Source organism: Chiloscyllium plagiosum, unplaced genomic scaffold, assembly GCF_037043375.1.
Source record: "Chiloscyllium plagiosum isolate Xiang-an unplaced genomic scaffold, Cpla_swu_hap1 HiC_scaffold_23, whole genome shotgun sequence".
Lineage (NCBI taxonomy): Eukaryota > Metazoa > Chordata > Chondrichthyes > Orectolobiformes > Hemiscylliidae > Chiloscyllium > Chiloscyllium plagiosum.
The window spans coordinates 47,041,502-47,066,900 of NW_028270161.1; the positions used below are offsets into that span (position 1 = coordinate 47,041,502).

General features: G+C 40.4%; 1 protein-coding gene across 2 annotated transcripts in view; it reads right to left on the minus strand.

Moving 5' to 3' along the window:
- Positions 1–6,348: 6,348 nt before the first annotated feature.
- vwf (von Willebrand factor) overlaps positions 6,349–25,399 on the minus strand; it is a 120,118-nt gene continuing 101,067 nt past the window's right edge. For both annotated transcript variants that reach the window (XM_087999627.1, XM_043713571.2), the window contains exons 47-52: positions 19,424–19,543; positions 17,931–18,029; positions 16,504–16,632; positions 14,810–14,849; positions 12,906–13,009; positions 6,349–6,792 (exon numbers count right to left, since the gene is read on the minus strand). In XM_087999627.1, coding sequence (XP_087855753.1) covers positions 6,607–6,792; positions 12,906–13,009; positions 14,810–14,849; positions 16,504–16,632; positions 17,931–18,029; positions 19,424–19,543 — 678 coding nt within the window. In that variant the 3' untranslated portion in view covers positions 6,349–6,606. The remainder of the gene's footprint in view (positions 6,793–12,905; positions 13,010–14,809; positions 14,850–16,503; positions 16,633–17,930; positions 18,030–19,423; positions 19,544–25,399) is intronic.

The window sequence follows — 25,399 nt, forward strand, 5'->3', positions numbered from 1 at the left end:
CCGAAGGGCCTGTTTCCACACTGTAATGTAATGTAATCTAATCTAATCTAATATATGTGTATGTATGTATATATATATATGTATATATATATAAGCCGGGGAGTTTAGTTAATGTTGGTGGTGGGGGGGGGTGGTTACCTTATTCTATTTTACCTCTGTCTCTAGGAGTGGGGTTGTTTTCCCTTGCTATTTTGTATTATTATTAGATTAGATCACTTACAGTGTGGAAACAGGCCCTTCGGCCCACAAGTCCACACCGCCCCGCCGAAGCGCAACCCACCCATACCCCTAACCTAACACTACGGGCAATTTAGCATGGCCAATTCACCTGACCTGCACATCTTTGGACTGTGGGAGGAAACCGGAGCACCCGGAGGAAACCCACGCAGACACGGGAAGAATGTGCAAACTCCACACAGTCAGTCGCCTGAGTCGGGAATTGAACCCGGGTCTCTGGCGCTGTGAAGCAGCAGTGCTAACCACTGTGCCACCGTGCCGCCCACGGTGTTTAATTATGTTTAATTATTATTTGTTGAGGTTGTAATTTTATAATTATATATGTTTATACATGGTATTAACATTACCAAATATATCCAGGTGTGGGTTGGTGGGGGTAGGGTACTCACTGTTAACTTTAGCTTTGTATTACATTTGAATTCTCCTCATCCTATTGAGGAGCGCCTGGGTCAAGGGTGGGGCATTGGTTGGGAAAGGATACGATGGACCTTTGGAAAGGAAGTGACACCCCCTAGGAACAAGGGGGAAAATCTCCATTTAAATACATTTTATTTGTTTTTTAATTTAGAAATAGTTTTTTTATTATACTGTTGTGAGGGTATTAGAGAGCCTTTATTTTTGTGAATTTTATATGCTCTATGCTCGGGATGTTTTGGATAGGGTTTCCCCTCCCGAGGGGTCTCGGAATTACCCGGATGATTATGGTTGATCAGTCGGTTAAGTGGTGCACCTGGAATGTCAAGGGGAGTAATTCGCCAGTCAAAAGGAAGAAAATATTATCAAATCTTAAGAAAGAAAGAGTTGATATAGCTCTCCTACAGGGGACACATCTGTTGGATAAAGAACACTTGAAATTACGACAGAGTGGATTTGATTAGGCCTTTTTTTCTTCTTTTAGCTCAAAAAGTAGGGGAGTTGTTATTCTTGTTCGGAAGAATTTCCCTTTCAAAATCCTAAATCAGATAAAAGACGAATCTGGACAATATATTCTGATTAAAGCCCTTATAAATGGAGAGGAATATGGGATTTTAAATTTGTACTGCCCCCCGGCACACCCCTTTAAATTTATAATGGAAGCCTTCTCAAAATTGATGGCTCTTGGTGCCCGTCATACAATTATAGGGGGAGACTTTAATTGTATTATGGATCCGGAAATAGATAAGATTCCCAAGAGTACTGCAGGAGTATCTCCCAGATCTAGACAATTGGTGGATCTGAACAAAGAATTAGGATTAGTAGATGTATGGAGATGTCTTCATCCACAGGGCAGAGATTTTTCTTTTTACTCCAATCCACATAAATACCATACCAGAATTGATATGTTTTTTGCCCCCTCGATTTTTTTAAATTCCATATCATCCTGTAAAATAGGTAGTATAGCAATTTCCGACCACGTTGCTGTATATATGGAAACTAAGACGAGGAACAATGGGACATCCCCGCGGCATTGGCGTATGGACCCCTTCCTAATGAAAGACAGTAAATTTGTAAAATACTTTTCTCAAGAATTTAAAACTTTTTTAGAAATTAATTTAGGTACAGCTAGCAACCCATCAATGGTGTGGGAGACCATCAAAGCTTACGCGCGAGGTTTGATCATCTCCTACTCAGCGACCCAGAAAAAATTAAAGGGAGAACAACAGCGTCTGCTCGAAGCTCGCTTAAAAGCAGCTGAAACAGCATGCGCTAATAGACCTTCTATTATTAAATTGCAAAGGATTACGGCCCTTAGGACAGCTCTAAACACTACGCTTACCCGAACGGCTAAGAGGGAAATATTATTTGAAAAACAAAGGTTATATGAATTTGGTGACAAACTGGGTAGATACTTAGCATTTCTTGCAAAGAAAAAAAAGGCCCCTCAAACTATCATGTCTATCAAGGAAAGCTTGGGTATTTTGACTCATGATCATAAAAAGATTAATGCAAACTTTAGAAAATTTTATTCTGATTTATATAAATCGCAGGATTGTGAAGACAGGACTAGGAGGATGCAATCATTTTTTAAAAATTTGACCTTTCCGGGCCTAACTCCGGAACAGGTATCGGTCTTAAATGCTCCCCTAACAGTCCAAGAAATACTTGACGCAATCAAGCAACTTCAGAGCGGTAAGGCACCGGGCCCAGATGGTTTTCAAGCTGAATTCTATAAAGAATTTACAGAAATATTGGCTGGTCCACTTATGGACATGTATAACTATGCATATAGTCATGGCTGTCTCCCGCCTTCGCTGAAAGAGGCAAATATCTCTCTTATCCTTAAAAAAGGAAAGGACCCAGAAGATTGCACGTCATACAGACCAATATCCTTGCTAAATGTAGATTTTAAAATCCTTTCCAAAACGTTAGCATTGAGACTAGAAAAGGTACTGCCATATATCATAAAGGAGGATCAGACGGGGTTTATTAAGGGCCGTAGATCATCCAATAATATTAGAAGGGTTTTGAATATGATTCAAGCCTACCAGCAGGGAAAGATACCAGGAGTAGTAGTTTCATTAGACGCGGAAAAGGCATTTGATAGGGTTGAATGGTCATATTTGTTTTACACATTGGAAAGGTTTGGCATTGGAAAGGTGTTTACCAGATGGGTCTCAACATTGTATAGTGATCCCAAAGCAGTTGTGGTTACCAATGGATTAGGTACGGATAGCTTCAGTATGGGTAGGGGCTGCCGTCAGGGATGTCCTCTCTCGCCATTGTTATTTACGCTAATAATTGAACCACTAGCAGAAGCTATACGGGCTGATCCTAATATAACGGCCCCGAGGATTGGTACAGGTAAACATAAAATTACCCTTTATGCTGGTGATGTTCTTCTATTTCTCAGTAATCTCCTGATGTCCGTGCCTCGCTTAATCCAAGTTATTAATACATTTAGCGCATTCTCAGGCTATAAAATTAATTTCTCAAAATCGGAGGCTATGCCAATGGGTGGCCTTGCTATGATACCCCATTTAGTGGATGGATCCCATTTTCCCTTTCTTTGGTCCCTGGAGGATTTCTTATATTTAGGCGTTTTTATTACCCCAGTATTTGGTCAGTTATACAAGGCTAACTTTGTGCATTTACTGGAAAGGATAAGGCAGGACCTCCAGCGATGGGGAGACCTTCCAATTTCCTGGCTAGGTAGAATAGCACTAATTAAAATGAATGTCCAGCCCCGTCTCCTATACTCTATGAGAATGCTTCCGGTGATGCTGCCGAGGCTGGCACTACGTAAATTGTATGGCTGGTTGGGTTCCTTTATCTGGAATCATAGACGGCCCCTCATTAAGCTGAAGAAGCTACAGCTCCCATAGGCAAGGGGAGGATTGGATTTCCCAGATTTTAGGAAATATCAGTTAAGTTCGCTATTAAGTTACATAGCTGATTGGGTCTTGTCTGATCCACAATCAATCTGGTTGGACATCGAAGCTTCTCAAGTAAAATGCCCACTTATTAACCTTTTACTTTCAGACAAGAGGAAAATCATTACGGATCACTGTAAAAACCCTGTAATACTAAATACAATTAAAGCTTTGAATATAATGCAGCAAAATGAGGGCAACTCACATAAAACATCCCCCTATGCACCGATAGTGGGAGCATGGGGATTCCAACCGGGGTTTACAGATGCCACTTTTAAACTCTGGAGATCCAGGGGTATCTCAGGTTTAGGGGACCTATTTAAAGATGGGGTCCTGATGTCTTTTGAACAGCTGCGTCAGAAATTCGGATTACCTAATTGAGACCTCTATCAATACTTCCAAATTCGAGACTATATACAGAAGAAGACTACGTTATTAGATAGTCTTTATAAATCAGATAGACAATTTAGAGTACTACGACCAATGGGGCTATCCTCCATCAGTACTATTTATCATTTACTACATGATGAAGTTTGGGAGATATGGACAATCTGCTTAAAACATGGGATCAGGAATTGGGACTAGAAATCTCTACAGAAACGTGGAATGACATTTGGGAAAACGCCAGAAGAATCACCATCTGTAACAGAACCCAGGCTATCCAGCTGAAGATACTTCATAGGGCCCATATAGCACTGGATTGATTGCAAAATTTAAGGCAGGGGCATCTCCAATGTGTCCCAAATGTAAAATAGAGGTGGGCACTCTTGTACATTGTCTATGGACCTGTCATAAGATCCGTAGATATTGGACTAAAGTAGCAAGTACCCTGACAGAAATTTTAGCAACGGAAATTAAAGTGGACCCCGTATCTCTCCTTTTGGGCTTTTCGAACTTATCCTCCCTGGACATGCATGGGAAGATACTATTTTCTATTTTCTCTTTCTGTGCAAGGAAAAATATTTTGGTAAACTGGGTGGCTGAGAGCCCCCCTGGACTTTCAAATTGGCACAGATTAATTATGGAATGTATTCCCCTTGACTTCCTTACAAATATGGTGCACCGAAAGACCGAATTATTTTATAAAATATGGCAGCCCTTCTTGAATTATATGAATACAGATATTTCGGCTATCCTAATAAGGGCTTTTATTTAATTGAGATTACGAACCTGGCTGGTCCGGGGCCCCTTGGGAGAGGAATCCCGCACGAATACGAGTTTTGTTACATTTGATGTTTACACATTCCGAGCATGTATCTCACTACCCAATTTCTATGTTATCCGCTGTTTTTTTTTTCTCTTTCTCTTATTTGAATAATGTAAGAGACTTAAATATACACTCTGGTTACTTGTAGGTTAGATTAGTAGTTAGTTGTGTTTTGTTTATTTTTCTCGGTATTTTTCTTTTGTTAAATTTTGGTTATTATATATTTAAGATTTAATTGTATATCAATGTTTGTACTTGAGAGTTTTGTTTATTTTTGTAAACTTGTAAAAATGTTAAATTTCGAATAAAAATATCTATAAAAAAAAAACAAAAACTCCACATATAGGTTACCATCAAAGGGAAACTTTGTTCAAAGGGATTACCACACCATCATTTTCCCTCCTCTACTTTTCTGTTCCCGAAGCCTGCAAACTGAGAAACTTCAGCACGTCAATAATTCTGAGTCTGGTCAACTGGTAAACTTCACTTTAGTCATAAGTGCACGCCTCTGGCTTCAAGGATAAGTAGTTCGAGTTTGTTTTCAGTTTACTGACTTTTAAATTGTGTGAAAGGATCCAGGCAATAAACACATTGGTCTAAAAATCCTTGCTTAGCTACTTTATGCATTTGCAAAGGACCCTTTTCATTTCATCTCTCCATCATTTTATTTCTTCGCCTGGTCCACAGTGCAAGTAAGCCTCACCAAAGAAAAAGCTCCTAGTTACCAGATACCTTGATAGAAATGCCTGACACGTATACACCTTGTCAGCAACATCCCAGTGATCACAAAGTCTAATCTGTCCCCACGGTGTTGGCACATAGCTCATTGATGTGCATCACCCTTCCATGCTTGTCAGGAACAAAAAGAAATACTAAATGGGCTTATTAATTCATCAATTTCTGTATTTTAATCATGTCTACCAGAAATAGCCAGCAAGGAGAGAGAAAGTACATTTATTTTCCAATTAGGCTGTGATCTATGATCTGAAATCCATGTTGCATGGAGTCTAAAAAGAGTAAATTAACCTGTTACAGACTTATAAGTATGACAGGCCCCATAAATAAAAAATGCCTATCAGAACAACCTTGACCTGTTATAGCTTAATTCTTTGAATTATCTTTAAACTGTATGGCCGTGGCTTGGGATAAACTAAAGTTAAAGAAGATTGGAGTTTAGGTTTAAAACTTATTGCAAACCCAGTGAATCCGTCATTATTCAGGGAAGCTGATTTTGGTGAACTCGTATATCTGTTTCCCTCATTAATACCTATATTTGAACCTGGAGTTGATTACTTGGCAGTATACTGGAAGCGGATTCTACCAAAAAAGGAAATCACAAATGCAGGGCTTAGGGGACAGTGATAGTACATTCACAATGGGCCAAACAGCCTCTTTCCCTGAAACATGATTCAATTTTGTTGGACCGAAGGGCTTGTTTTCACACTGTAGGGATTCTATTAAAAAAATTATATTCTATCTTTGAGTTTGCTGCAAAATTATCAGGGGCTTTCTTTACATTTGAATAAACAATCACAGACAAAGTTTACAATTCAATACAGCTGAAGAAAATTTTTATTTTCCTTTGAATAAATTGAAAACCATTACATTTAATATGATCAGTAAGACAGATTCATAGTTGTTAATGAGATTTTGCAATTAATCACATTTACAAGGAATGCTTTCATAGTAAGAACTAACATTAGGTTGGGTATTGTTATTTGTGAAATGAATGGTCCGCTGAGAATTCAGTACTGAAATAATGCCAGTTCTCAATAAAACACTACGTCCAGTTACTGTCTTTCATGTTTCCATTCATTCACATTTATGAGCAACACATGCACATTCTTGCATATCAATAACTTTATGTTGGAGCACGGTCCCATTCAGACATCGCAGTGGCACTAACAGTGGTGTTGATGCTGTCGCTGAACAGCAAGTACATTCATTCTGCACACCATCCTCCTGCATGGAATAGGCTGATTTGCTTGAACAGCGTCCCTGAAAATTAGAATGAGTTTGCAATTGGTTAATGACAGGACAAGTACTTTCATATTGTGAAAACCGCTTCCAGTTTCATTACTTGACATGATCTGGACTTATGAATAAATAGTGTTTTCTGCTTCTTGAGGTGAGAAATTCAACTTATTTGTGATATTGTAGAGGATGTGGATGATGCAGGAATGGACTATATATATGAAACAGGACAATTCTTCATGCAAAATGCCCATTATGAACCCGAGGAGCATTATTCATTCAAAACTAGGTTTAGAAAGGATTGTATGAACTCTATCTCAAAAACACGCCTTAACAAGACCTCAAAAATGACTTATATAGATTTTAGCAATGTACTTTATCTGTATTTATATCAAGATCATCATCATCATCACAGAATCATCAATACCTTAGTCTAAGTGATTTCAGAAGACTGACCGTCGTGCAAAGTATATTAGCTCAGTTTCCACAAGCCAACAACCCTTGTGACATTGTCTAAAGTATTTAATTAGATTAGATTCCCTACAGTGCGGAAACAGGCTCTTCGGCCCAACAAGTCCATACCGACCCTCCGAAGAGTAATTCAACCAGACCCATTCCCTTACTTCCTACTAATGCCCCTATCACTATGGGCAATTTAGCATAGCCAGTTTACCTGAATTGCGCATCTTCGGACTGTGGGAGGAAACCCACACAGACACAGGAAAAATGTGCAAACTCCACGCAGCCAGTTACCCGAGGCTGGAATTGAACCCAGGTCCCTGGCACTGTTAGGCAGCAGTGCTAACCACTAAGCCACTGTGCTGCCCCTACATGTAGACAATGCTGTGTAGTAAACCTGGCCTCTGAAAGTTACAACAAAAGGAATCCCAGTCAATTATATACAAGTAGCAATCTTTTGAGCTGCACTTGAGACCAAATCTGAGGAGCGAAAGAGCAGTGCAAATTTTTGCCGTCTTATCCACATCCTGTGAACAACACACATCAACAAGATGTCAAGAATTCAGGTGCGGACATCTGGAGTTTATTTTGCTGCAGTCATGAATTTCCCTTCATTAACTGCATCTATGCACAAACTCCTCTATTTACCCTCATTGCACACAGTTTGGACTGGCCATGCACCATCACAAGATTACTAATACCTTGTTTCAGAGCATTGCTACTATTGCGAGGTTAAGGAGAAGGACAGTGTATCATGGTTTGGATCTTTAAATTTCGGGAAAACAAAGACTGTTGTGAGCCTTATTCTAAAACCTGACAGTAAGTCTGGATGATTTATTTGTTTCAGATTGAAGGAAGGCTGAGAGTGTTTTACTGAAGTAAAGGGGCAAATCATTACACTTGGGATAGTAACAGTAACAGCAGCCTCTGCGCTCAGAATGGATAGACGATGAGCTTCCTGAAGTCCCAGAAAGGTGCTGTAGGTATCTGGTTATAAACTGCTGAGTTACAAACTGTCCACTTATTTCTGCAATGAAAGAAAGATAGGGTTCAAGGATAGCTAATTAGCATTTCTATCCAGATCGAAGTCTAACATATTTCATGTTGCCAATGGGAAGAGGCTAGAGCAAGTCATTGTTGAGATCAGTCACTACATGACGTTTTAGACATTTATTGCAGCAAAATTTTTAAAACATGAAATTTTGTTGCATCATTCTTTCAGCAATTTACTGCAAATTCAAACTCGTCAAACATTATTGGACTCTACAGGAATCATAATAATGACCAAATCTCTGTAAAGCAGAAGAAACTATTTTAAGTAACTTTCTGTGTACCGGGTTGGCCTCCCTCCCTTATAATATCCCAGATAGTTAAGGAGTTTTAAAATGGACTCACTGTTATAATGTATAGAACACTGCCATCAGATAAATGACAACATAGTCTCTTTCAGTAATGCTAGTTGTGGGGTAAATATGTGGAAAGGGACACTGCACAGAACCCTTCTGCATTATATAAAACCACAGCAACTCTTATGTCCATCTGTTAGAGGAATATTGTAAATGGTCTTCCCTCTCACCTAAAATGTGACCCATCTGATAGTCAGGGCAATTTACCCCAATGCGTTGAGTTTCTGGCATGTGTTTGTCTGTATGAAAGTGAGTAGGAAGGGTAAGTCTTTCAAATAATTTGATCAAGTATTGAATAGATCCAACTTTATGATCTCAGTGACCTTGTGCAGCACCACCCTGTGGCAAAGTCTGCAACCATCACGCCTCTGGAATTGTATCTTGTCATCTTTACGGACCTGAATAATCACCAAGTGAAATATGCAGCACAGTCACAAGTCTGCTGAGAATAGCACGCTTGAGACTTTTCATTAAAGTAAAGTCATATTACAAGGTTAAGCAGTGCTTATGATGTGACTTTGAGACAATTCTAAGAATCCAGACCTCGATGCTGTGCAATAAGTCTTTCTACTGTGACTTTCACGTGTACATGTTCTGAATTGTATTAGTGGGACTGAAATAACTGCAGTACCCACCAAAGCTTTAATTCAAATTAATTTCAAAAACATAGAGAAACTGTTTGGTTACATGCTAACATTTTTAACTTAATAATAGCCCCTAAAGTAAGAAAACAGTTGTGTGTATTAAAATTACTGAAAATATTCACACACAGCATTAACATATATAGGTAAGTATACTGGTTCCAGGCACCGATTGCAGAAGTATGTTTGAAGGGTGCACTGATATTTGGGTTGCCAATTGGTTGGAATTATCTCCTGGGTATTGTTGCAATCAAAAATTCATAGGACCCACAATCCAGAATATAGGAGGGCCATGGTGAATTTGCCCCCAAAACACCAAGGGCAATTCAATCACAATACCATTGGGGCAAAGCTGCTCAGTTGCAAGAAGGACAAGAGAATAGGGAGGCTAAAAATGGGGGGGGGGGGAAGGTGGAAAGCAGGTTGCAAGGGAGGGCAGGGAGAGGGAGAAAATGTGGAGGCAGCTGGGAAAGTTGTAAGCGGGAGAGGGAGAGGTTGAAAGGTTGGGGGAGAGCGAAGGTGTACAGAGAGGTCAGCTGCAAAAGAAGGGGAAATAGGGAGGCTGCAAATTTGGAAAACAGCCTTAATGCTATCAATAAGGGAATATCCAGCTCACTAGGATGTGGGAACTCACTGAGCTTACTGGGTTCGTTGCAAATCACTGTATAATCACCAACAGAGGGCACCATATTTTCAAAAGCCACTATATGGGGAGAAATTGTCATGAAAGATTTTGTAATGATCACTGTGCCAACTGTTAACTTTTAATCTGAGATTGAGATCTGAGATGCTGTAAAGATGGGAGTAACTGCCTAGCTATAGTTCGTTTTTAATTTATTCATAGAATTTGGGCTTCACTGGCAGGCCAGCACTTATCATCCATCTGTACCTGCCCTAGAGAAAGTGCCGATGAGCTGCCTTCTTAAAATACTACCTCCATTTGATGTAGGTACAACCACACAGTGTTGTTAGATGCAAATTCCAGAATTTTGACCCAGCGTCTAGCAGTTTTCCTCTTTACGTCTTCACCATCCAGTCAGTCATTATGTTTTTCAACCACTCTTGATGACAGATATTAAAGTCACCCACTTACAGCACATTCTGTGCCCTTATCACCCTCATGGCTTCCTCCTGTCTTGTAGCTTTAAGTTTAATGGCAGTTGAAAATTATTGAGGAGACTGACAAATTCTTCTAACTGTTTTAACTGTTCTAGTTCTTCTGTATGAATTAAAATCTGCATATGTCAACAAGAGTGGAGAAGATATTGTTACAATATGCATTGTAAATATGTGTTAATGGGAACAAAAAAGGAGACTTGAAAAGGCATGGTGGCTCAGTGGTTAGCACTGCTGCCTCACAGCACCAGCGTCCCAGGTTCTGTGACCGTCTGTGAGGAGTTTGCACATTCTCCCCATGTCTGCGTGGGTTTCCTCCGGGTGCTCCGGTTTCCTCCCACAGTCCAAAGGTGTGCAGGTCAGATGAATTGGCCATGCTAAGTTGCCCATAGTCAGAGGGAAATGGATCTGGGTAGGTTACTCTTCGTTGGGTCGATGTGGACTTGTTGGGCTGAAGGGCCTGTTTCCACGCTGTAGGGAATCTAATCTAAAAACACAACAAGTAGCCTGAAAATCAAACAGCAGTCCTTGACAAAATCTCAAGAAGAACCTTCTAAAAACTTATTGGGTCCTGCCACACTAATGAAAAGACTTGCTTAGAATACTTTGATTTACTTGTTAGTAAATAATTGAAGATGGTGAGAAAGCTGGTGGACTTGTTGGATGTGGTGGGTCATCCGCAGGCAAGAGGTCATGTAACAAAACTATAGGGATTCAGAATGTCGATCTCAGTTGATGTAGATAACATTAACCTGCAATTCTCTGACATTACCTTCAAACATTGATTTCTTCTGGGAGCTTGGGATGGATACAATTACTCCTCTGTCATTCTAAAAGCTATATTTAAATGCAGATTTGCTCTATAACATCCGCTGACCCCTAGTCCTTTCCCTAATCGTCAATGCAATGTCTTAATGTATTGCACAGTCACTGTGGATTAATGTGGGTTTTACTGCCTGGGTTGACCATATTGATGCTGATTTGTGAGAATTCCAAATCAGTAACCGTGATTAGGTAGCCATGATGACAGCTGAGACCTGCTTTGGCCAGGAGTGACATTCTGAATATCAGCTAATATTTTCCTTTAGTGATGATAATGGTATCATAAACCCATTCATAATATATAGGTCATCTTCACAGTTGAGATTCTTTTATGATCGATAAATTTATGCCCCAAGTGATACAGCTCACTGAAGCACAGACAAAGGATGAACAAGAACAACTAACTGGCTTGGGATGGAATTTGCAAAAGACACAGTTCACCTTGTCCTACAATTGTGGGAAAAGTGAAAAGAATGGGACACTAATGGCATAAGAATATAGCACCAGGACTAAATGTATTTATGCATGAAAATGCACATCTTTCAATTAAGACTACTCAAGGGAAATGATTGGAAGATGTTCTGCCATTAGAAGCTAGTCACTGAAGGAGGCATAACTATTCAACTTATAGCTGAAAAAATTCATTCATTACTAAAATACCATGCTTATTTATGGTTTGACCATATTGTTGTCTTAAATATGCTAAGAAAATTATTGCAGGGGAGAAAAAAATAAAACACTTCTGTATGCATGATCCCAAACGCATTGCAAGCACTTTATCGTGATATGCATAGCATATGCATGGGCTACTTATTTTTATGCCTATCGCATGCAATTTGTCCCAGTGCATTCTTCACGCAATTGTATGCGAAGCAGCTAGAGTTCAACATGTATCTGAGTGAACTGAGCTTCTTCGGGAAAAGTGATATGGAATAACAGTGTACTACAACTGATATGTTTCAGAAACTTGTAGATGAGAAGAGACTGGACATAAACATGAACATGAATTGATTTAAAAAGTTGAGAAAGTTGATATGGATATGGATTTCTTCTGGGTATAAATAAAGCAATAGAATATAAAAGCAAATAGAATGTACGAGAACATTGCAATGCATTGACTCGGCCTGGAATATTCTGGACATTTCTAGGCTTCTGGAAAAATATAAAGACCCTGATAAAGGTATGGAGGAGGATTATCAGGTGAGTGAGTCATTTTAGTTATGAGGAAAAATTGGAAAACCAATACTTCAAGGACATAAAAGAAAATATATTGTAAAGGTACAAAAGACAAAAAATATGCTGGAAATCACACCAAGTCAGGCAGCATCCATGGAGAGACAGCAAAATAATGGTTCAAGTCTAGATGACTGTTCATCAGAGTTGACTCTGATGAACAGTCATCTGGACTCGAAATGTTAGCTTGCTCTCTCTCTGTGGATGCTGCTGACCTGCTCTGATCTCCAGCATTTTTTGTTTTCAGTACAGATCTCAGCATCTGAAATACTTTGTTCCAATGTGTTGCTGTAAGGGAGTTGGTTTTCCATTTCAATGCTATGAAGAGTGTCTTACCTTAGTTAAGAACACTGCCCACCCATCCCAGTATCTCTTCATCTATTGGGAAGTGCAAAGATGGAACACAGAAGAAAATAATTTATAAGAACACTCAAAAATGATCTTGAATTGTAATTAGTACCTCACAGTAATGCATGTAAACTTCTTTTTCAGTCACACAGTTGTCAATCCTAATATGTTTAATTATTCCAGTTATCTTTCTGCACTGTTGTGGCTTGTACTTGCCTGAAAGTAAAATAAAATTATAGAAACATATTAGATAGATAAAGCCATGAGTTAGTTTATTTATGTGCTGTAGGGTGGAAATTTGAGGAATGCACTATCTCAGCTGAAAACATCACTCAGGTCTATCATCACCTGATGTGATTGACCATTAACTAAGTATTTGTTGCTGGACCATTATTATGGTCCAGATCTTCCAACAGGGAGTCTCTGCTGCAAAGCAGAGTTAGGAGCTCACGTTGGAGCTCTGCAGATGTCTCAATGCAGCTGACTCCACTTGCCTGGGAAATTGAAACTTCCAACTGGCAATTAACTGGATGTTGTAGCCCTCCAAGATAGTCCCAGACTGGAATGGTTCTAAGTTATTTACCTGAACAGATAGCGAGGAAACGTTGGAGAGATTAAGACCTGCTCAACCTCTTAGTTAGCTATAAAACTGAGCTGCCTGATCACATCCCGAAAGCCTTGCCATGGGCACTCAAATTCTCACCCCTGACCTCACCAAACCCAACTGAGCCCCTAAGCCAACAACCAACAAAAGGTCTGGAATATTCTGGATGGCATCCCACCCAGACTCCTAACATGGAGCAGACAACCCACAGACTCCCCCTTCCCAGTCCATCAGGAAGCCTCGTCAAAAGTGTCCATTACTAAAGTGGCCAGGAAGAATGCAGTACATTCAAACCATTTCCTTGGTGAATCATGGACTCGGGAAGGGCTCAAGTGGAAGAACAGCACAAAATATTTTAAATACATCAAAAGCAAGTACAGGTGTCCCACTGTATCCATGGGTGATATGTTTCAAACTCTAGTAGCAAACTCTATCATTTAAATGGGAAATTTACCTCCCTGGCAGCCCTCTGGAATTATTTCTGGAATGTTCCATGTAATATTTTTGCGTTGCAGTAAACTGCAGATAATTGAAACCATGGAAACCGATTCCACGGATATGGAGGTTCTATTGTATGTTGTAATCATGGAGAGACAATCAATTCCACTTGAGATTGAATAAACTGCTCCAAAATGACACACTCAAACTGTCTTTTGATTGATAAGAGTTTATAAGAGACCTAAGCTGAAAAGTTTGTATAGAAAGTTTGTGTAAATCAGGAACATCCCCAGACGCTTCCACTCGACGCTGGACGGTGGAGGGTATGCCTTCTCCCGATCACTGTGCAAAATGCCAGCAGAATTAGTTCTGTCGCAATGCCTTGACCCCACATTCCTGTCCAAAATGTCACAATTTAAAAAGCGGTTAACCCACACGTGAAAATTACTTTGGTCGTCCTCTCATTATGCCCAATCTCATGCTCTTGTTTTCCACCCCACACACACTTTGTAATCAGCTTTATCAATGAAATAACTTTATATTAAAAGTATTTATCAACCCTGCTTCAACAATAGTTTCGAGCATATAATTTTATATTTGCCTGCGCCACCTCCTCCGTAAAATTGTGAGCTCCTCTTCAACTTATTTCATGATTATCTTTACTCCTACTGTTCCCATCTTCTGCTGTGTAGCAAAATTAATCTAGCACCATTTGCTTTAACAGAACTCTTCATAACCTTGAAAACAACAATAAGGTAATCCTTTCACTGCCTCTATTTCAGTATATAAAGCTCTAACTTTATAATTCCCTTTCCAATACATTAACCATCTGTTGCATTATATTAACCATTCATTACTTAATCCACCCACAAATTGCATTGGCATTTTACTGTTGACTTACACTGAGTGCTCCATATTTTTAGGTGCATAACTTGAAATAATAGGACAGCATGACACATTGTATAATTACTCACAGGAGAAGCAACAGGAACTATCCACGCGGACAATTTCACCCTGCATATCGAAAGAAGGGGGAAATAAGTGAATTAAGGTTCATGTTAATACTTAAAAAGATTTTCCTCATTTACAACTTCCAAAATGTAGTCAAGTTCACAGAGGGTACTCCCACTGTTCTCATATTAAAAATTCTCTCTGCACACAAACTAACAAATGCATCATATATACAGTCTTACCATGCACTACTTATGTTGAAGGGAAATGACTACGAACCAACATTATTACCATCAAAGATTTCACTGTTGGAAAATACTGAGGCTGAAATTCCTTCAGACCGATATCCCTGTATAAAGACTGGCAGAGGCCTCTCGCTGATCTCACTGGCATTTATGAGGGTCCCTGGGAGCTTACCTTTCATGGAAGGGATTAATGGGCAGCTAGGATGGTTTCTCTTGGATGTCTGACTACTGAGTCCATAGGGACAATATTAGTACTTGGGCGGGGTGCTTAGTGCAATCATTCCGCAAGTCAAAAATCCGCAAGCCTCCCAAGTGACGGGGGGGGGGGGAGGGGGAAGGTGCATGCATGTGTATAAATGTTCACCTTAAAGAAATGTACAGGAGTCCAGGCTGAAATGCAGTGCAAGAGCCTACAGTTAATACCAAGAAGTGGGCATTTCAGCCGTGTCTGCACAGGGGTTGACATTGGAAAGATTTTCAACAACAATTGCCTGGAAGGAATGGGAACAAACTCTTTTGTCAGCCCTGCGAGCACACTCAATGTAGATCTCAGTTGATGTATTCATCTCCTAAGCTATTTCTTGGCCTTTGCAACTGTTGTATAAAGTAGTGGTTCTAAAAGAATTAATGTTGCAAACTGTCTTAAGCTCCACCCAAATGGATGATTTCATACAGTCTTCATTAAAGAGTCAAGCATCAAACTCCTGATCCCAATGGGATCTCATCCCTGGCTTTTACAAGTCTCTGTTCTTGTGTCTAACTAGCTACTGTAACTTGTGGCTATTGCTATCATGCAAAAAACCACACCTTGTCATAAAGATTTGCTGTTAAGACTCACTTGCAGCCCATCCTCTATCCTTGCTAACTAAGTGACCCCTTAGGCCTAATATAGAATGGAGAATTGGGGGCTTCTCTACTTTAACCACAAGCTGATAGTGGCTGGTTCCACAACATTTCTAACATGTCAGCCGCCTGCCAGACAGTGTTGGGAGGGAGAGATGTTGTAAAGGCTGAGAAATGTCTTTGCTGCTACCTGAGTGGTCAACTACAAACATTTCAGAGCAGAGACTGCACTCAGATCACCATATTGCATTGATTACATTTTAGAGGTTTATCAATTTCATTCTGCACATGAGTTAAGTCAACAGGAAGAAAAATAATTGTTTTGGTGGACAGCCAGTTCCATAAATATAGGAGGTTTACAGCTGAAGTCACACAAAATGCTGACAAAGTAGAACCACTTTCAGATAGGATACTTCAGGTTAAATCCTTAGAATCAAGAAATAAAGAGACTGTGGTTTTGTTCTTGATGACTGATCATGATGCCAAAAGTGACCTTTTTCATTTGTGCTTAGCTGGTGATCTTGTGAGCTACCAGCAACACCACTGTGAAATAATTTTCAGCTTGAAAGATTCCAGTTTAATTTAACAGAAGTCCATCATTTAAAGACATTGAGCACATTGAGTCTTACCCCTTCAGATATGCATTCTTCCTTGTCAAGTGGAGTGCACTGGACTGTTCGTTTCTCTGTAGAAATTTCTCCATTTTCATTTACTTTACATCTGTATGAGTCACAGTCATCCTGTATACTTTCATCTGCCTGTTAAAACAAAATGTTCTTATTATACTCATGCTTCTTTCAAACCTATTTTTTAAAGACTAAGATTTCATTTTTGCAATAATCTTATTGAACATTAGTGAGGCCACAGCTGGAGTATTGGAGTATTGGGTGCAGTTCTGGGATCCGCCTTGTAGGAGGGATGTGATTGCACTGGTGGGGCGGGGGGGGGGGGGTTGTGGTGGGAGCGAGGCTCGGAGTGTTACCTGAGCTGGAGAGTGTTAGTTATGAAGGGAGATTGGATAAATGGGAGCTGCTTTCCTTGGAGCACAGGAGACTGAGTGGGGACATGATTGAGATCTATAACATTTTGAGGGGGTTGGACAAGATAGATGCAAATAAAATGTTCCCTTTGATTGAGGGATCAATGGTCGGGAGCATAGACTTAAGGTAAGGGGCAGAAGGTTTGGAAGGGGTGGTGAGGAAAACCTTTTCGCCCAGAGGGTGATGGGAATCTGGAACTCACTGCCTTAAAGGCTAATAGAGGCAGAAACCCCCATAACATTGAAGAAGTGTTTAGATTCACACTTCTGATCGCAAGGCCTACAAGGGTAGGAGCTCAGTTCTGGAAAGTGGGATTAGAGTAGTTAGGTGGTTGTTTTTGACCAGCACAGACTTAATGGACCTTCTTTGTGCTATAGATCTCTATGACTAATCAGTGAACATTAATGAATTCTGTGTTCCTGTTTTCAATCGCTTGAAGTCATTCTGTTAGAAAGAAGGGAGAGGCAAAAAGAAAGCGAGAAAGTGAGGAAGAGCGAAAGTAATGTTGTATAATAAGATAGACTTTTCAACATGGCCCAAAGTGTTGCCAGCTCAGTATTTTATGACATGTATTCATAGTAGTAGCTGGGAAAATGTGATAGCCAATCAAAACACAACACGAGCAATAAGATATATGACCAGAAAATGTATTTTTAGTGATATTGGTTATGCAAAAACTACTGGACAGGATATCAGATGAATATTCCAATCCTTTTTATATTGTGTCATAATATTATTTTACATACACAGGAGCGTGTATTCCAAGAGTGATGTTAATCTATGAGTGCAAACTTGGATTAACATCATGTCTGAAAGACAGTATCTCAGCCAGGCCATCATTCCCCAGGCATTGCACTTAATTATGAACTTGGATATGGGCACAATTCTCCAGCATAGGGCTTAAACTCGAAATCTTCGGATTCATTCCTAAATGTGCTATTAGAGAGTCAAAAACTGTACCTGAGAGAGAGTAAAGAGTTAGCTGCATTCAGTATCTAAATAATTTCAAAAGATACCTTTAACATGACCACCGTCCCATTTCCCAGATGGATAATGCACCTTGTGGCCAGGCATATTCCACAACAAGAACCCTTTTCCTTCTTCACTCTGTATCCCTGCAACAAACAGCAAAGCAGCCTCTTAATAAATACCTTAGACAATTCTTTCTTGGCAGTGTCACTGTTTAAGTCTGTAGTCATGTGGCATGGCCTGTTTACCAATGTTACTAAATGAATGCAGTGGCATTTTTACATTAATCACTATGTTTAATATTATTCCTTAATATTATTGTTATTCACTCATAGCTCATGGGTACTGTAAGTGGGCCACCATTTACTACCCATCCCGATCTGCCCTGGAGAAGATGGTGATAAGCTGCCTTCTTGAACCACTGCAGGTAAGTAAAACCATAATGTTGTTGCCGGGGGAAGGAATTCCAGGATTTTATCCCAGTGAGGAATATTTTTAAGACCTTTGGAACGTGTTTTAATGAAATCTAATCAATAAAACTATTCAAATCTATTTGTCACCACTCTTTCAACAAAGGGCAAGCTTCACTTTTCTTTGAACACAATGGCTCGTCTCCCATTCATTCTCATTGTATAGCAAGATCCAGTATAAAGAACATATGATTTTAGAAGTCACTGTTACACAGACCAATTGCTTTGAATTTATTTTCAAGAGGTTATCTGCTGATAAATATCATACCCAAAGTTTACTTCCTTATTGATGACGATCTAACCAATCATCAAAGTTAGAAAGTTAATAAACAACCCAACAAGTGGGAATTAATCTTGAAGGAAAATATTTACTCCACAGAACAATGTTTTCATCAACAGGTAGTGTTTGTAAATCAGAATTCATTAAAAAATACACAACGATCAGCAGCAATCACCTTGACACAATATTTTTGCCATTAATTTTAATATTGCACAAAATGCACCTTTTTTTTAAAAAATCTGTTCTCACAGCAGTGAGGAAACGAATGAAACAGGCAACCATGATCCCCTTCATTGTGGAGGAAGGCTGACTTTATCAGATAACGATCATTATTTGGTCATTATTTGAACAACTTAACATTTCGAACCACCATAAGTTGAGTCATGTAAGGTGACTCAATCTTACAAATACAACAAAATTGGCATGTACTCAGCAGATGCTATCTTCAGCCATACCATGCTTTGTCTGCATTAAAAGCCTCATTTTTCCCTCCACAAATGCACTTTAAATCACCTTATAAGTAGGCATTCTAAAGTAAGAAAGTGATGTGAGCTGTGTTGCGAACATGCTCAGGAGTTTACAACAGATGGAAGCAGATGACATTTCAACTGGTAATCACTCAAACCCCGGGTCAGAGTTTCACTTCAATACCCAGCAATTTTGGAGTAATTTTGAGGGGGGGGCTTTCTGTACCCCCACAACCACAGGTCCAGACCATGCACAAATGTTTCAGCAATTGAGTACTGCCGTGACACAGTTAATGAAAATTAACATCTGACGAGGATCTTACATCAGGGCAATTTCTGCAACGTTTGGTGCTACACTGAAGTGAGTGTGTATTTGTCAATCTGTCCACTTCTTTTGAGCAACGGCACTCAGTGCAGTCATCTATTTTCAAAGTGTCTCCGGCCTTGGGAAAAACAAAAAGAGAAGTTAATTCACTTCCAATATTCAGGTGAATATCCTATAAACTATTGAAACATAGGTGTACATTATCCTGGGAGTTTAAGGTGCATCACTGATTTTGCTTCCAATCCTATTTACTTAAGAAGCTTGTTCAAGGAGCAACTATTGAGTGTCCTTGATAAGTATGTACCTGTCAGGCAGGGAGGAAAGGGTCGTGTGAGGGAGCCGTGGTTTAATAAGGAATTGGAATCCCTTGTTAAATGGAAGAGGGCGGCCTATGTAAAGATGAGGCGTGAAGGTTCAATTGGGGCGATTGAGAGTTATAAGGTAGCCAGGCAGGACCTGAAGAGAGAGCTAAGAGCAGCAAGGAGGGGACATGAAAGGTCCTTAGTTGGTAGGATTAGGGAAAACCCTAAGGATTTCTATAGGTATGTCAGGAATAAAAGAATGACTAGGGTAGGAATAGGTCCAGTCAAGGATAGTAGTGGGAAGTTGCGTGTGGAGGCTGAAGAGATTGGGGAGACACTGAATGAATACTTTTCATCAGTATTCACTCAGGAACAGGACATTGTTGTCGATGTGAATACTGAGTCACAATTAAGTAGAATGGATGGCTTTGAGGTATGTAGAGAAGAGGTGTTGGAAATTCTGGAAAGGGTGAAAATAGATAAGTCCCCTGGGCCTGATGGCATTTATCCTAGGATTCTCTGGGAAGCAAGGGAGGAGATTGCAGAGCCATTGGCCTTGATTTTTATGTCCTCGTTGTCTACGGGAGTAGTGCCAGAAGATTGGGGGCTAGCAAATGTGGTTCCCTTGTTCAAGAAGGGGAGTAGGGATAACCCTAGTAACTATAGGCCGGTGAGTCTCACTTCTGTTGTGGGCAAAGTCTTAGAGAGAATTGTAAAGGATTGGATTTATGAACATCTGGATAGGAATAATGTGATCAAGGATAGTCAGCATGGTTTTGTGAAGGGCAGGTCGTGCCTCACAAACCTTATTGAATTCTTTGAGAAGGTGACTAAGGAGGTGTACGAGGGGAAAGCGGTAGATGTGGTGTATATGGATTTTAGTAAGGCGTTTGATAAGGTTCCCCATGGTAGACTACTGCAAAAAATACGGAGGTATGGCATTGAGGGTGAGTTGGAGGTTTGGATTAGGAGTTGGCTGGCTGGAAGAAGACAGAGGGTAGTAGTTGATGGCAAAGGTTCATCTTGGAGTGCCGTCACTAGCGGTGTTCCGCAAGGATCTGTTTTGGGACCATTGCTGTTTGTCATTTTTATAAATGACCTGGAGGAGGGGTTTGGGTGAGCAAGTTTGCAGATGATACGAAAGTCGGAGGAGTTGTAGACAGTGAGGAAGGATGTGGCAGGTTACAGCGGGATATAGATAAGCTGCAGAGCTGGGCAGAAAGGTGGCAAATGGAGTTCAATGTAGCTAAGTGTGAGGTGATTCACTTTGGTAAGAGTAACAAAAAGATGGGGTACTGGGCTAATGGTCGGATACTTGGTAGTGTGGATGAGCAGAGGGATCTTGGTGTCCATGTACACAGATCTTTGAAAGTTGCCACCCAGGTAAATAGTGCGGTGAAGAAGGCATACGGCGTACTGGCTTTTATTGGTAGAGGAATTGAGTTCCGGAGTACTGAGGTCATGTTGCAGTTGTATAAGACTCTGGTGAGGCCGCATCTGGAGTATTGTGTGCAGTTTTGGTCGCCATACTATAGGAAGGATGTGGAGGCACTGGAAAGGGTGCAGAGGAGGTTTACCAGGATGTTGCCTGGTATGGTAGGAAGATCGTATGAGGAAAGGCTGAGGCACTTGGGGTTGTTTTCATTGAGAAAAGAAGGTTTAGGGGTGACTTGATAGAGGTGTACAAGATGATTAGGGGTTTAGATAGGGTTGACAGTGAGAATCTTTTTCCACGTATGGAGTCAGCTATTACAAGGGGGCATAGCTTTAAATTAAGGGGGGGTAGGTATAGGACAGATGTTAGGGGTAGGTTCTTTACTCAGCGAGTCGTGAGTTCATGGAATGCCCTGCCAGTAGCAGTGGTGGACTCTCCCTCATATGAGCATTTAAGCGGGCATTGGATAGGCATATGGAGGATAGTGGGCTAGTGTAGGTTAGGTGGGTTTGGATCGGCGCAACATCGAGGGCCGAAGGGCCTGTACTGCGCTGTATTCTTCTATGTTCTATGTTCTATGTTAATGCATGTTTATATTTAGTGAATAATAGTTTTGTAAATCAGCTTCAGGTTTCCATAATCTTTATAGTTAGAGCTGAAAAGGGTGGCACATGAAAAGCACCAGCAGGTCAGGCAGCATCTGAGGTGCAGGAGAAAGTGAGAACCACAGATGCTGGAGCTCAGAGTCAAAAAGGGTGGTGCTGGAAAAGCACAGCCGGTCAGGCAGCATTCGAGGAGCAGGAGAGTCAACGTTTTGGACTCTCCTGCTCCTCGGATGCTGCTTGAGCTGCTGGTGCTTTTCATGCACCACCCCTTTTGACTTTGTCTCCCAGTCTATAGTCCTCACTTTCTACAAATCTTTATAGTTAGTCTATTGATGGCGCCACCTTTTGTAGCTGATGTGGCTGCTCAATCATTGGGAGCCTGAGTGGAAACTTACAGTAAAACACTGTAAAATATCCAAGGAGAGTGGAGCATGGTAGAGATTTACCAGGTGGAAAATTAGCTGTAAATTATTTTTAAACTTGCAATGATAAAATCAGAATCGTTAATTCTTCAATAAAATGTCTGCCTGCAATTCTGACCATTAATAATGTGCTGACTCAAAGTCTCTGTCAGCAGAAAAATTGATCAAAGGCAAACCATCGATGTTCAGAATGTAAATGAACACTCCCGATGATTCCAAGGACACGGTTAACTTCTGATTATGATTGGCAAAAACTTTAATTTTGTGCATTTTTTGCTGTTTTCTGAACGTCTCCATTAAGTCAATTACTGTTAGTTTAAACACTCCAAAGTATCCATGGTTCTTAAGATGAGGAATGGGAAACTAGAAATTATGTGGATGATATTAGAAGGTCTCTATTTTCATTGGGAATAAAACCTTTGTTAATCAAGCAGATAGATCAGTGTCTTCAGAGCCAATTAAGGATTTGTACTGTAATATTTACAAGCAACAATATAAATTATGAAAACTATGGCAGACGGAATGAAGCATATTCCCACTATGACGAGAGAGAATTTTTTTTAATTATATCTGTATTAAAGGATTCCAGACCCTGGAGAACACAATGGACATGTTATCAGTCTGACTGCCTCAAAATATTCAGCAATGTCTAGATTCTGAATCAAAAACAGCATTTGCTGGAAAAACTCAGCAGGCCTGATAGCGTCTGTGAAGTGAAATCATAGTCAACGTTTCGGGTCCAGTTCTAAGGAAAGATCAATGGACTCGAAATATTAACTTTAATTTTTCTTCACATAACCTGCCAGACCTGCTGAGCTTTTCCACAACTTCTGTTTTTGATTCCGATTTACAGCATCGGCGGTTCTTTTGCTTTTTACCTAGATTCTGAGTGATTGCTTTATCATTAGCTGCCACAAGATGGAGGTAGCAACAACCAGAGAGTTAATCCTGAAAATCTGGCTCCTGAGTATCCAGCCTTTTCAAGGCACAGGTAACATTGTGGATGCTAAATGGCATCTACTGCACACGTTACTGGTGCAAGCCATGCAGAATGTTATTTTCATGAGGTTGTTATTGTGTGCAGGGAGTAGGCCCATTAGAACAGCCAGATTGTGACAATCATCAGGGTGTATAACTGTTTTGACGCCAGCATTATCAATTTGGAGTTCAACATTACAGCTAATGCTGGTCCTAGAGCATGTGTTCAACAAAACACAAGACCCAATAGCAACGTTTTTTAAAAAAGATCATCAAAACTGCTTCCGCATTATTGATTCCTGGCTGCTGCTGCAATTGGTGGTTTTCAGAGTTGTTTAAGGTCATTGAAGTATTTTTTTTTAAATTATTTGTCCCTGGGATGTGGGGAGAGTCCCTTGTTAAGCGTATTCATCTCTAACTGCCCTTGACAGGACAGTGAGGAGACATTGTCTCAAACCACTGCAGTCATTGGTGAGTAGGTATGACCACAGTGCTGTAGGGAAGCTGGTAGGTGCTAACGGACTATCCACTGATTTCAAAAATCCTGCAGAAATGGCCTGCTGCGAGATATGAATAACTTTTCAGAACCCAGATCGTCAGTCATTAAGCCCATAAATAGTGATTAACATAATTCGTTAGAACATAAGGTCATTGTGGGTGGCACGGTGGCACAGTGGTTAGCACTGCTGCCTCACAGCGCCAGAGACCCGGGTTCAATTCCCGCCTCAGGCGACTGACTGTGTGGAGTTTGCACGTTCTCCCCGTGTCTGCGTGGGTTTCCTCCGGGTGCTCCGGTTTCCTCCCACAATCCAAAAATGTGCAGGTTAGGTGAATTGGCCATGTTAAATTGCCCGTAGTGTTAGGTGAAGGGGTAAATGTAGGAGAATGGGTCTGGGTGGGTTACGCTTCGGCGGGTCGGTGTGGACTTGTTGGGCCGAAGGGCCTGTTTCCACACTAAGTAATCTAATCTAATCAATCTGATACATTAACTATGCTTCTCCCTTCATAGATTCTATCTTACTTGCTGAGATTTTCCAATATTTTCTATAGATACAAAATTTTCTATAACTTTCTTTGACAAGGCTTATAGGGACAGGGGTCTTGTTCTTTATGTTCTCTCTCTCTCTCTCTTTAATCGACTTTACAATGGCCAGTGCTCTTTTGCAGTTTTCTCTCTGAGTCCTTCTGCAAGCATGTCAGTCTACAATAAATAAAAGCAAATTACTGTGGATGCTGGAATCTAAAACCAAAGAGAAAATGCTGGAAAATCTCAGCAGGTCTGGCAGCATCTGTAAGGAGAGAAAAGAGCTGATGTTTCGAATCCAACTGACTCTTCGTCAAAGCTTAGCTGATAGCTAAGTTCAGTACCCATAGGGAGGGCCTCAACCGGGACCTTGGGTTCATGTCACATTACAGGTGACCACCATTGCACTATACACACACATAGATACTCCTACACACACACACACTCTCACACACACACAGGTACTCCTATGAACACATACACACGGACACACATATACACAGACTCGCACACAGACACCCACACACACCCTTACAGACACACACACTCCCATATGCACCCCCTCACAGACTTAAGACACTCTGCACTCACTACACATGCATGCATTCACTTTCTCACACTCACAACCCTCAACCCAGACAGACACACACACACAGACAGACAAAGATCCACACGCACACATATATTTTGTGGGGTGAATTTGTACTTTCAGGGTTACATTGTACTTTGCTCAAAAACTGCATGCATTCATGTAGAACTCTGAGCTCAAAAACTGCATGAATTTATGTAAAACTCTGTTATCTCACTTTTTAGATTAGAATCAATCTAAACATCAGGTCATAGACAGAGAACACAGGGGGCTAACACCTTCAACATATTGTCTAGCTATCACCATTGTTGACAGCTAACCTGAGAATGCAACTTTTTTAAAAAAAGGTTTTGTGATTTACACATGAAAGAAGTGAAACTATCACAGTATTCTAACAGATGAAAGGCTTAACAGACAATCAATTTTTCAATGTATAATTTCAGTTACATCACACTGTAACTTTTTGCTATAAATTCTGTGTGTTAGGATTGAGCCCTCCACTATCACCTGATGAAGGAGCGAAACTCCGAAAGCTAGTGTGCTTCCAATTAAACCTGTTGGACTATAACCTGGTGTTGTGTGATTTTTAACTTTAAACACAACAAAGTTCTGCTGCCTG